At 42.6% G+C, this 13,208-nt stretch overlaps 2 protein-coding genes across 2 annotated transcripts; both read right to left on the bottom strand.

Annotated features, from left to right (window-relative positions):
• Positions 1-4,564: 4,564 nt before the first annotated feature.
• Positions 4,565-5,509, bottom strand: LOC309517570 (olfactory receptor 6E1-like; the record flags this gene model as incomplete). Its single annotated transcript, XM_082196787.1, has 1 exon — positions 4,565-5,509. The coding sequence occupies one exon, from the start codon at positions 5,507-5,509 to the stop codon at positions 4,565-4,567; it is 945 nt and encodes a 314-aa protein (XP_082052913.1).
• A 3,049-nt stretch (positions 5,510-8,558) lies between these two features.
• Positions 8,559-9,491, bottom strand: LOC309517571 (olfactory receptor 6C74-like; the record flags this gene model as incomplete). The annotated part of the gene is made up of 1 exon (XM_082196788.1): positions 8,559-9,491. The coding sequence occupies one exon, from the start codon at positions 9,489-9,491 to the stop codon at positions 8,559-8,561; it is 933 nt and encodes a 310-aa protein (XP_082052914.1).
• Positions 9,492-13,208: the final 3,717 nt, after the last annotated feature.

Here is a 13,208-nt window from a genome sequence, read left to right on the forward strand (position 1 = left end):
CAGCGCCACCCGCGTCCCACATAATAGGGATTAGGTCCAGATATTCTGAGGGGAGTTGGACAATAATTGTTTCTAAACATCTAACCTATTTCATTATTATTTTTACCTGAGGGCTCCCATTTTAACAGATGGCTCATGAACCTTCAAATTTTGAGGGAACCAGCATGTTTTCATGTTTGAAGAGGCAGATCAATACCTAGGATAGGAAGCTTCAAATTTCTACTCAGCCTTGAAGCCCATTGGGTGGCCTTAGGCCAATCAACCTAACCTACCTCACAGGCAGTACTATTTTGCTAGAAAAAGAGGTGCTGGACCTCACCACGAATGCCTCCCTTGTCCTCTTAGAATGGCAATGGCACCCACCTGAGAGGTGATGGAGCCAAGTTCCTGCGAGTTCAGGCTGAAAAAAGCCCTACTCACCGGGTTCTTGTGAGGATAAAATGAGAGTGGAGAAGCACCATGTGTGTCATCTTGAGCTACTTGCAGGAGAGATGGGCTATAATTATAATGATTACTTATTTAATTAAACATTTTGCCTCATGTTTTCAGCCTTGGTAATCTCAGACCAAGCCATGTATAATCATGGCGAATGGATTTCCCATCAAAGGACAAGTTGATTCAACTTCCTGATTGAGCTGCCTTTGCTAAGGGCAGAAATTGGTCTAAGCCAAGGGTTGGGAACCTCAGTTTTAAGGGGCAAATGCAGACCTCCAGGCCCCTCTATCAAGTCCTCAACACTCTCACCATCCTCACATCCATTCCCTTGGTCACATCCCGCACTGCCCCTGCTTCACAATCACCCACAAGTAACTTTGACTGCCTGGGATGCAAGTTTGAGCTCTGATAATGCATCTTCCTTGCCTGGATGGAAGATGGACAGAAGTGTGCGTGTGTGTGGAGAGAGAGAGAGAGAGAGAGAGAGAGAGAGAGAGAGAGAGAGAGAGAGAGAGAGAGAGACTAGCCTACTATGCAAAGGTATAAATTATTTTAATTGTTCTACCAACTTTTGTGTCTGGTCTCACCAGCTATAGGTATGTGACCTCAGAAAGTTGCTCAAAATGTATTGTGGCCCTCATACTTAAATAAGGCTGATGGCTCCTCTCGTCCAGCATCCTATTCTCACAGTGACCACTCAGATACCTCTGGAAAATCCGCAAGCTGGATCCAAGCAAAAGAGCATTCTCCCCCTCATGTGGTTCTCAGCCACTGGCTTTCAGAAGTCTTACTACCTCCAGCCATGTACCTTTAAGCCAGGACTGAGAAAGTACCTTGAGTTTAAAGAAACATATACAATTTCAGACGTCTCCATTTGGACTAGTGCTTTCCACATTGAAGAAAAGTATATATGAATCTGAGCACAGTGGTGGATTAGAGGACACACAATTTCACAATATATTTTCACCACACCAAACACATCAAGATGTGTATTTCGCATGCATAGTGTATCATTGTCACTACATTGTATCCAGTCAAGTTGTCCCAATGGTGGAAGTACTTCTGCCTGCACAACAGGACTTCCTCTCTCTGCACCTGTCCAAATCTGATCCAGAGGGTTTGGGGAGCCCACAGAACAGATCTAGGAAAGCAGGAGGGTGCACAGAGAATGTAGACAGATCCTGGTGCAGAGATCATTGGATCCAACTCCAAACTGTGATATTGTCTCTCCTCCCTTTCCTGTCTTGTGGAGGCTAACAACTAAAAATGTGTCAGTCCAGCAAAATTAATACCACCATACAAAGGAAAATACAATGTAGCATACAATTTCCCCACCAGCAATTTCTATATCCTCCATTCTTTAAAAGATTTTTTTCCACTTCCTTACATCACAAGCCAACAAGCTCTGCAAATTTTATGCCATGCATTTATCCATCTCTTTGCTACCATGAAGAATCCTACGGCATGCAATGTTACCCATTCGTGTCCCTGTGCAGCTTGCAGGAGAGCTATTCACTCTCTGAAGCTTAAAGAGGCAACCACTCATCATAGGCAATGGTGCAGCTTATTGTTCCTAAGACAACATTTAGCATGAGAGATATTAGCTCTCACTTTATTAGGATACACCAGAGACATGAGCTTTGATTCCCACCACAACAAACTAATCTGGAAGAATATTTGTGTATGGGGCTCAGCTATGGAACTGCTGCAGTTTCTTGTCCCCAAGCCAAGTTATTCATGATACACCAAGAACCTTAGCTTTGCTTCCCAGAAGAGCAGAAAGAAAGAAAAAGCTGGTGCAAGAGGCTCATATCATACTACCACAAACTAGTTTGTGATGTTCACAGTCTGTATATGTAGCTTCTAAGTGGTTGGTTACTATTCTGGGATCAAGAGTTGTAATCACATTGCTCCTCCCTGCCTTCTTTCTTCTTTGAATTTTGATGTTGAATATTGGCTGGTATATTCTATGTATCCCATAGGGACGCGGGTGGCGCTGTGGGTTAAACCACAGAGCCTAGGACTTGCCGATCAGAAGTTTGGCGGTTCGAATCACCGCGACGGGGTGAGCTCCCATTGCTCAGTCCCAGCTCCTGCCCACCTAGCAGTTCGAAAGCATGTCAAAGTGCAAGTAGATAAATAGGTACCGCTCCGACGGGAAGGTAAACAGCGTTTCCGTGCTCTGCTGTGGTTCGCCAGAAGCGGCTTAGTCATGCTGGCCACATGACCTGGAATCTGTACGCTGGCTCCCTCGGCCAGTAAAGCGAGATGAGCACCGAAACCCCAGAGTTGGTCACGACTGGACCTAATGGTCAGGGGTTCCTTTACCTTTTAATTCAGTTTTACTAGCAAACCAAAGGTTAACTAACCCTTTCCAGTCCCGGGATGAGTGCAGGGAGCCCTTGCAGTATATACTGTAGCCGACAGACTAACGTGTTGTGACACATAGTTTGGAAAGCACTGTTCTAACTTTTCCCTCACAACAACTCTATGGGGTGAGCTGGGCCGAGATGAACTGACTATTCCAAGGAATCCAGTGAGTTTCATGGCTCAGAGGTGATTTGAACCCTGTACACTCTTACCACTATATAACACCTTAAACAATATCTGCAATTTACAGTCAAAGAAAGCTAGCCATACCCATATTCTTTTTCACAAAGGGCTGCAAGTATGTTCCAGCAGCCTTAAGGGTTTTCAAAGCAAAATCCGTTTCCCAACTCCTGTATGCTGCAAATATCTGGCATAATGGGGACCTGCCTAAGCTAGACATCTTTCAGGCAAAATTTCTACGATCTCTGCTGCAGGTACCCAACTGTGTCCCCAACTCCATAGTTCTGTTAGAAGCTGGTGAATGCCAGATTTCAACTAAAGCATGGTGGGCTGCCCTAAAACATTGGCTCAGGATTTCAGTGTTTGAACTAGGGAAGGGTTTGTATCAACATCTGGCCAATTAGGAGTTTGTCAGCAAATGGCAGAAAACCATGGCTAGAAAAGTCACCACTATTGGTCTGTCTCCTCCCCAACTGTATTACCTGGGTTATGAAGGCACCTTATAGACGTTAAAGCAAAGATTATGGAATAATACACACAGTGACTTGTGATCTCAATCACACGCAGTCTGTAGTCCGCTGGCAGTAGGAGTACAATATGGGCATGTCTTTAAGTTAACACCTTACATTAAAAACCTGACAGTACCGAATTACCGAAGGTTATTCACCAAAGCCAGACTAAACGTTTCTCCTTCTGCAGTGTTGGATGGCAGGTTGAGAGGAGTTCCCTACCAGGACAGACTTTGCTCGTGTGCCCAAGACATCAATTCTATAAAACATATTTTACTGCACTGTGCGAAATATGAGCAAACCAGGGCTGAACAGATATTACCCTTGCTTGTACATTTCTCAGGAAAATCAGAGGCTCACTATGTCATGTTCCTATTGGAAAACCAGACAAGTGCTAGAACATTAGCAGTGGCAAAGTTTTTATCGGTGGTTGCAAGAACCAATGATCCCTATCTTTAAGTCTGAACAAAATGCTTGTTTTACCTGGAGGTAGGCTGTCTGAATTGTGCATTGCTTTGTAACGATTTGTTGGGTCTCTGGACTGTAATAAAGATTGATAATGATGATGATGAGCTTGCTTCCTCCCAGACCACATACACACATTCCTCCCTAACATGGCCTTGAACATTGCTGTCTGACATCTGGCCCACGTAATCAATAACTCAGCCTCACTGGTGCTGTGTGCAGAGGGTGAAAATAAAACCCTATAATAGTGTGTGTGTGTGTGTGTGTGTGTGTGTGTGTGTGTGTGTGTGTGTAAATATGTAATATACATTTCCCCACTCTCACACTCTCACAACCAGAATCAACTTCCGCAGTCACTTATGGACACACTGTTAAGACCATCTTCATGGAAGATAATCTTACTCAGCTACCAGTAATCACCAAAGAATGTACAACAGGTAGTCCACTGATTTCAGAACTTTATGCCAGAAATTGATTTGGCATTTATTTGACATTTTTCACACACTGTATTCACCCATAGATGGTATCCCATCCTTGCAGTGTTATTGGGAGGCAAACCAAAGGCCTGATATTCATGTTCAAGCTGATGTCAGTCCTATTCCAAATCACCTTGGGGACTTGCGAAGTCCAACACACTGTCTAAATCCAGCTCTCAAGGCATCCTGGACCTGCCTGTTCCTCAGGCAGTAAATGAATGGATTCAGCAGAGGAGATACAACAGTGTTCAGAAGGGCCACCCCTTTGCTGAAGTCTAATGAACCAGTGCCTTTTGGTTTTATGTACATGAAAATGCAGCTGCCATAAGTGAGGGAGATCACTATGATGTGAGAAGCACAAGTAGAGAATGCCTTCTGCCTCCCTGTGGTCGAAGGGATGAGCATGATGGCTGAGACAATGCGTATATAGGACACAATTGTTATGGCCAAGGTCCCAAGGACAGAGAGCAAAGCGATGAGGAAACTGAGGAGTTCAAATAGAGACGTGTTTGCACATGAAAGTTTCATCAGTGGCCCACTATCACAGAAAAAATGGTTGATGGTGTTTGGACCACAAAAGGGCATCTGAAAAAGGACAACTATTGGAACCATAATGAGTGACAACCCCCCTAGCCAAGAGCAGAGTACCAGCAGTGAGCACAAGTGATCATTCATGATGGTTGGGTAGTGAAGAGGGTTGCAGATGGCCACATACCTGTCAATGGACATAACTGTCAGCAGAAGGAACTCTGTGGTACCCAGGACAAAATACAGAAAGGACTGTGTGAAGCAAGCAGGCAAAGAGATGGTCTTCTGTCCGATGGCCATGTTGATCAATGTTTTAGGAATGACAGAGGTGGTGAATCCAATCTCCAGGACTGCAAAGTGTCGAAGGAAGAAATACATTGGGGTGTTGAGATGGGGACTCACCTGAGTGATTATAACAATCACAGCGTTCCCAGTTATTGTCAAAAGATACATGGGAAACAGAAGGGTGAAAAGCAGGATTTCAACTTGCCGGTTGTCTGTAAAGCCCCGAAGTATGAATTCTCTCACCATGGTGCTGTTCCTCATTTTGGGCACATCCCCACAACTAAAGTGAATAGAAATCATTCATTAGTATCAATGTTTTATAAACTATACTAAGCAAGTGTTGTTTTTCCTTTTCTGGCAATCAAGTTCACAGTGCTGTGAATAATAAGCCATGTTGTATACTTCACGCTCAGGTCCCAAGTAGAAAATGGTACATTAAAAAGGAATTTAATTTAACATTCCATAAACAGGAACACAAACATATTTGTGACGGAAATAAGGCAATAAATTCTTTTAATATAATTCTCTCATTTTGACACAGGATGTAATTTTATAGCACATCATTTGGAATGCAATTTTAAAGCACAGTTAAAATAATGGAATAAATTAAAATAAAACATACAATATCTCAGACAGTGATGTCTGTAGCCTCAGTGGTCTCTAGAAAGTTTCTTCTTCTTCTTTACCACACAAAACTCTGCAATTTAGGACATGCATTTCTTTGCAAAATGGAAACACCCTATGAGAAGCGATGGTACCCAGTCTGTTCTTTAAGGGAGACAGAACATGAGCTATTTGCTTCTTGGTTGCAACCTCTCCTAAGCAGGAATGCAGCTTCTTTTTCCTGAGGCAGCATTTAGCATGAGAGATATTAGTTTGTTTTCCCACAACAGGGACATGAGCTTTGCTTCCCAGAGGAGCAGAAAAAACTGCTGAACATTTGATGTAAGAGGCTACTGTCCTACTACTGCAAGCTTCGATGGAAGAGTCATGGTGCATAGGGCTTCTATGTGGCTGGTTACTATCCTGGGGTCATGAGTTGAAACTATTATGTTCCTTCCTCACCCCCTTCTTATATATCTACCCCCACCTTTCTTCCAAGGAGCTAAAGGTGGTGCATATGGCTTTGTGTTCCTCACTTTTCACACAACAAGCCTGTCAGGTGAGGTAGGATGAAAGGCAGTGACTGGCCCACGAGCACCTGGTGAGTTTCATGGTCCCTCAACCCTGATTTCTGTCATTGAATAGCTCTTGACAATCAGCACAGAATATTCAGTACTTGACATCATTAACTTGAAGGATTTCCTTGAAGGAAACCTGTGTTACTGAAAGGCAAGGTTTATCCAGTTGGCTGCAAGGTTGACATATGTTTTTAATGTTTGAGCTAAAGCACCTTGAGTTGCCACAAAACCCAACACGCTGTCCAAAGCCAGATTACAAGGCACCTTGTCTATTCCCCAGGCAGTAAACAAATTTGTTCAGAAGGGGAGGCAAAACCATGTCAAGAAGAGAAACCCCCTTGGTAAATGCTAATTCACCTGTGCCTTTGGGTTTTATATAATTGGAAATGCAACTGCTGTGAGTGTTTGAGATCACGATGATGTGAGAAGCACAAGTGGAAAAAGTCTTCTGCCTCCTTGTGGTTGATGTGTATGATAGTGGAAATAATAATACTGTATAGGTAATGGTAAAGGACCCCTGACAGTTAAGTCCAGTCACCGACAATTCTGGGGTTGCAGCATTCATCTCGCTTTACAGGCTGAGGGAGCCAGCATGACTTCTGTTGCTGTAGCCTAGGATAGCATTACCTTTTTTTTTTGCTGCTGCATCACATTGTTGACTCATATTAAACTTGTGGTCTACTAAGATCCTTAGATCCTTTTCACACGTACTATTGGCAAGTCAGATGTCCTCTTATATAGCACCAGACTAAAACTCAGAAACACAACATAGAAAATCATCCTCACCCACCAAATATACATTCATACATTTGACAGGATGGACAAAATAACAGACATCCCAACCCTGGAGGTCCCTGCTAACGTCTCCCAAATGCCCCTATCCTGCTCAGTTAGAATGGAAATGAGTGAAATTTAATTGTGGTTACAGATCAGAGTTACATACTCTGAGCCAAGGGCATCTGTAGTCTATGGAATATGTCAACCACTGCTATTCAATTTGTGGGTTCTCATCTTGATCAATGGTTCATGAAGATTCATATTTTTGGAGGACAGCCATGGGTTCATACTAAAATGGTTTCACTTGATCCTGGAAGATGAGGGTTCAAATTTCCACTCAACCATGAAACTCATTGTGTGATATTAAGCCATTCATTGGCTCTCAGCCTAACCCTACCTCACAGGGTTGTTGTGATGGGAGAGAGGAAAACCATGTGTGCCACCTTGGGCTCCCTGGAGGAAAAGTGAGATGTAAATATACAATGATTAATTACTTAAACCCAACCATTAGAATCTCAGATCTAAGCACATCTCATCATCAGTAGAGCATAAGACTCTTAAACTCAGAGTTGTGGGTTCAAGCCCCACATTCGTCAAAAGATTCTTGCATTGCAGGGGGTTGGACTAGATGGCCCTCATGGTCCCTTGAAGCTCTACAATTCTATGATTTCTAAGGCGTTTGCCACTAAAGGGCAAGTTTATTCCTCAGCTCTGATCATCCTGGTTGATTTGCCTTTGCTAAGGGCTGGAATTGTGCAAGTTGGGGGCACTCAGATTTGAGGGTCAGATGTAGCCCTCCATGCCTCTCTAGCTGGTCCCCATGGCTCTCCCCAGTCACAGATCTTTTCCTTGGGCCACATCCTTCACTGTCCCTGCTTCACACATTTCATGAGTGTATCTGCCTACCTGGAAGGTATACTTGAACTCTGATAATGCCTCTTGCTTGCCTGGATATGGATGTTTAAAGGTGTTTAGATGTGGGAGTAAGTGTAAAAACTAGTCTCCTGCACAAAGGTAACATTTTAATTGATTGCTCCACCTACCAACCATCCGGCCCCACCAACCACTGGTAAGGTACCCAGAATGTAATGTGGACCCCATGCTTAACCGAATCTCCCAACCTCAGTCTAGGTTACTGAATAGCACCTGACATTTAACACTTGGTATCCTGTTTATGTATAGCTGAAACTCCTCTGTGATGTGAACATTCTATACTCTCTGATGTGAACACTCTATGTTCTTTGACAACAAATTTGATCTAATTTGTTTGACGTTTGATGTTTTCCTAACACAGTGTTGTCACAGTTAATATCTGATTTTAAGGTTTCGGCTGATGGCAATCATCTTGGCTTCTAATGAAACCCAACACACTGTCTAAATCCAGCTTTCAGCGCATCCTGGACCTGTCTATTTCTCAGGCAGTAAATGAATGGATTCAGAAGAGGGGACACAATCGTGTTAAGAACAGCCACCCCTTTGCTGAAGTCCAAAGTACCAACACCTTTTGGTTTTATGTAAATGAAAATGCAACTACCATAAGTGATGGAGACCACGGTGATGTGAGAAGCGCAAGTGGAGAAAGCTTTCTGCCTCCCAGTGGTCGAAGGGATGCGCAGGATCGTGAGGACAATGTTGACGTAGGAAACAATGTTTATGGTCAAGGTCCCAAGGAGACAGAGTGCAGCGATGAGAAGAAATCTGAGTTCCAGGAGGCTTGTGTTTGCACACGCAAGCTTCATCAGTGGTCCACTGTCACAGAAAAAATGATTGATGGTGTTTGGGCCACAATAGGGCATCTGAAACAGCACAGCTGTTGGGACCATAGTAAACAGCAACCCCCCAACCCAGGAGCAGAACACCAGCAGTTTGCAGACCCGAGCATTCATCATGGTGGTGTAGTGAAGGGGTTTGCATATGGCCATGTACCTGTCAATGGACATGACTGCCAAAAGAAGGAACTCTGTGGCTCCAAACGCAAAGTACAAAAAGGTCTGTGTGAAGCAACCAGGTAGAGAGATGGTTTTCTGGCCAGCGGCCATGCTGGCCAATGTTTTAGGAATGATAGAGGTGGTGAATCCAATTTCCATGAAGGCAAAGTGTCGGAGGAAGAAATACATTGGGGTGTTGAGCTGGCGATTCAGCCAAGTGATTATAACAATCGCAGCATTCCCCGTCATTGTCAGAAGGTACGTGCTAAATATGAAGGTAAAAAGCAAGATTTCAACTCTTCGGTTGTCTGTAAAGCCCGAAAGTACGAATTCTCTCACCATGCTGTGGTTCCACATTTTGGGCACATTCCTGCAACTAAAGTGAATAGAAATCAACCACTTGGAACAAAATTTTCAAATCCACTTTAAATATATTTTGCTACTCCATTTTGATTCCCCCCCCCAAAAAAAAATCAGGTCAAAACTGTTGTGAATAATAATATGCCTCATATACAATCAGTTCCAGGTGGCGACTTCAAGAGAGAAGAATTGCGGTTCAGCTGTCTGTCTGTTAGCTCACCCCTGACAGAAGATAATTTTGTGGTGATTGATAATAGTCAGAGAGATGGGCTGATCTTTAATCACTCAGAAAGAGAAGGGATTTGTGAGCAACCTCAAATGCTTTCATTGAGGCTTTTTATGCTGTCTGTGCCTGGTGGCTCAGACAGAAGTTAGAATGAGCTGGCAAGCTGAGGAGTCACAAAAATACCTTCTCTAGGTAGAAAGACCCACACCCTCCCTTGTTTAAACATTTCTGGGACAAGGAAAAATATAACTTGGAGAGACCCCTCTACCTGCTAGTGAAAATTTACAGTCTGAAAATTTGTATGTACCACATTCTGTCATTAAGAAGTACACAATGGAAAAGTGGACATTGAACTGTCTAAGGTAGAGCAAAATGCCTGATTTATGGTTGACAATAAGAATTATAAACAGATGAGGGAATCCTCTGCGTGAAAAATCTCTAACCATTTCCCTGTTGCTCGCCACTGAAGAGATGAAAGAACTGAAAGTAAACCAACCATTACTCCAGCAATGGGAAAGAATTTCTTATGAGGTAAGATATGCTGGCTGTGATCATAAGGCAGAAATAGTAAGGCAGACTGAGTTGCTAATAATATTCAAAACATCAAAAGCATAGTAAAGAAAAAGAAGGGATGTTTTTTCATGTGTGGTGGGAATGTAAGAAAGTGAAAAGCTTTTGGGAAAAGATATATAATGAAATGAAAAAAATGTTAAGATATACTTTTGTAAAAAGACCGGAGGCTTTTCTCTTAGGAATTGTAGGAAAGGATATAAGAAGAAAAGACTGTAAACTTTTCCAATATGCAGTAACGGCAGCCAGAATCCTTATTGCCCAGAAATGGAAAAAAGAGGAAATACCAACGATAGAAGAATGGAGATTGAAAATGACAGACTATGCGGAATTGGATAAACTAACTGGGAAAATCAGATATACCAAAGACCAAAAGTTCATCGAAGATGGGAAAGTTTGTAGACTATCTGAAAAACATATGTGGTGTGAGCACAATGCTAGTGGGATTTCAAGAGGCACTGTAAAAATGGAGAAGTATTGTTAATATGAAATAGTGGGAGAAGGGAAGTGTAATGGCAATACGAAAGGAGGAATGTGTAACTATAGTTATAAAAACGGATGATTGTCAGAGACGCTGAAGGAAGTTCAAAAAAAAGAAGTAATTTGTTGTATTTTGGAAAATTGTATAATTGTTTGGAAAATCAATAAATTTTTTGGGAAAACAAAACAAAACATCAAAAGCATAGAGAATGGCAAAGGTACCTTTGGATCGCCCAGTGATGTCCATCAAAGCAGCAGGTATGAATATTTCCTCTGGTTTTATTCCCAAAGCCTTTCTCATGAATGTGTATGTAGCCCCAAGACAGTGGAGGTTTAGGACCAGATCTTTCCTTCTTCTGGTTGGGCTACCTTCCCAGGTGGATGAGCCCCATCTGTCGCTCAATTCCCTCTACAACACATGCAGTCACCACCTTCTTGACTTTTGGATCCACTGTTGGTTTTATCTGCTCAATCTACCAGAACCTGTCTTCACATGAAGGGGAAATTTCTAACTCCTCGAGGATTGAAGCCCATTGGCTACCCTCACTTGTTTAGCCAGCCAGTAGAAGCCATTTCCCTTATAGGAGCCACAGGTGAGCCGAGGGCAGAGTGGGAATCAAAGGTGGATAAGCTTAAAGGTACATATGCAAAAAAGAAAACAACAAATTAGGAGCTCAAGATATAGAATACAGGTTTCAAGCCATCTACTTTCACACTCAAAAGTCAGTTCTGAGCTAAATACACACCTTTTGCATTTCACATTAACCGAAGGATATTCACATTACTGTATTTTCTTCCCACTCCCGGTTTCTGGAAGTTTTGCATCTACTTTATTCCTTCTGTGGAATAAAGACAAGGTCTTAACTACAAAAGAAGAGCCCTGATGAATCAGGTCAGTGGCCCTCAGTCGCAACTGGCAAAAATATTACTGCCTCCAACCATGCACATCTATTCCAGTAAAGTGTTTTAAGTTTATAGAAGCAGATCAGGGAGCTGCCCTATACAAGGTCAGACTTTTTCTCCATCTAGCCCAGTGCTTTGCAAGTTGAAGGGCAATGGCCCTCAAAGCTCTTATCTGGGGGTCTTTAACGTCATCTGCTTCCTGATCCTTTTATTAGGAAGTGGTGACTATTGAATCTGGGGCTGCGGATGTAGGGAAATTCTGCAATCTAATTCATGGGGAGTTATTGATCAGAGGACACACTTCTCTGAATTCTGAGATACATTTTCAGTTCAAAGCACAAGATGGATATTTTGCACAGGCAGAAGTACTTGTCCTAGGAGTATAACTTTTTGGACTCCGCTTTTAACTAAGAATTCTTATTCTCTCCCCTTCCTCTCTCATGAGCCCATGGAGGCTAGCAACAAAAAATGAAACATTCAAATAAAGTTAGAACCACAGTACAAAATACATTACAATACAGAATACAAATTTTCTGGTGAGTGGTGCCTATATCCTCCATACTTTCAAGAAAATCCCCCCTTCCGTACCTCATAAAACAAGCCCTGCAAATTTTATGTCATGCATTTCTCCACCTTCACTACAATGAAGAATCTTATGATATGCAATGGTACCCATTCTGTTTCTTAAGCAGAAAGTGCAGATTTGATGCATGGGGGTGGCCTTTTCTAGGCAATGGTGATCCCCAAGCCAGCATTCACCACAAGATCTATTAGCTCTAATTTTGTCAGAATACACCAAGGAGGACTTTAGCTTTGCTTCCCAGAAGAGCATTAAAAAACATCTGATGCAAGAGGCCCACATCACACGACCACAAACTAGACCATAAGGGACAAGGTATGCCTATGTGGCTACTATGTGGATACTATGTGGCTGATTATTATTCTGTGATCTAGAGTTGAAATCATTTTGCTCCTTCTCACCGTCTCCTTTCTCCTCTGAGTTTCGATCTCGGATATTGGCTGGGATATCCCATGAATATTTTGCCGAAGGTTCACTGAGCATTTATTTATATATTTATTGCCTTTCTGCCTCACCTTTATTTCAAGGACCTCAAGATGGTGCACATGGTTCTAACCTTCCCAAATTGTCTTCCTAATAACCCTGTGAGGTGGAGCAGGCTGAGGTTAATTTTCTGTACCAAGGAACCCAGGGAGTTTCATCGCTGTGAGATTTGAACCCTGAACTTTCAGGTCCTAGCCCAACAGTCTAAACATTCTAACCACCACACCACGCCATACGTGTGCTTTTTAGCCAATGAATTAGTCTGCATATCTGATAGCTGCCATTTGACGCTTGACTGCGTTTGACAGCCACCATGGAACACTCATTAATAATTTGTCTGAATATCAAAAAGGCTCGGTCTGAATTGTGCCAACTTGTGCTGTTAAAGGTTCAAAATGTTATATAGTCAGGTAGACCTGAATCTGTCTGTAGCTGTTTTATGCGTACCACCACTATCCCATTCAGAGTAGCC

This window comes from Podarcis vaucheri (genome assembly GCF_965113315.1).
Source record: "Podarcis vaucheri genome assembly, chromosome: 13".
Lineage (NCBI taxonomy): Eukaryota > Metazoa > Chordata > Lepidosauria > Squamata > Lacertidae > Podarcis > Podarcis vaucheri.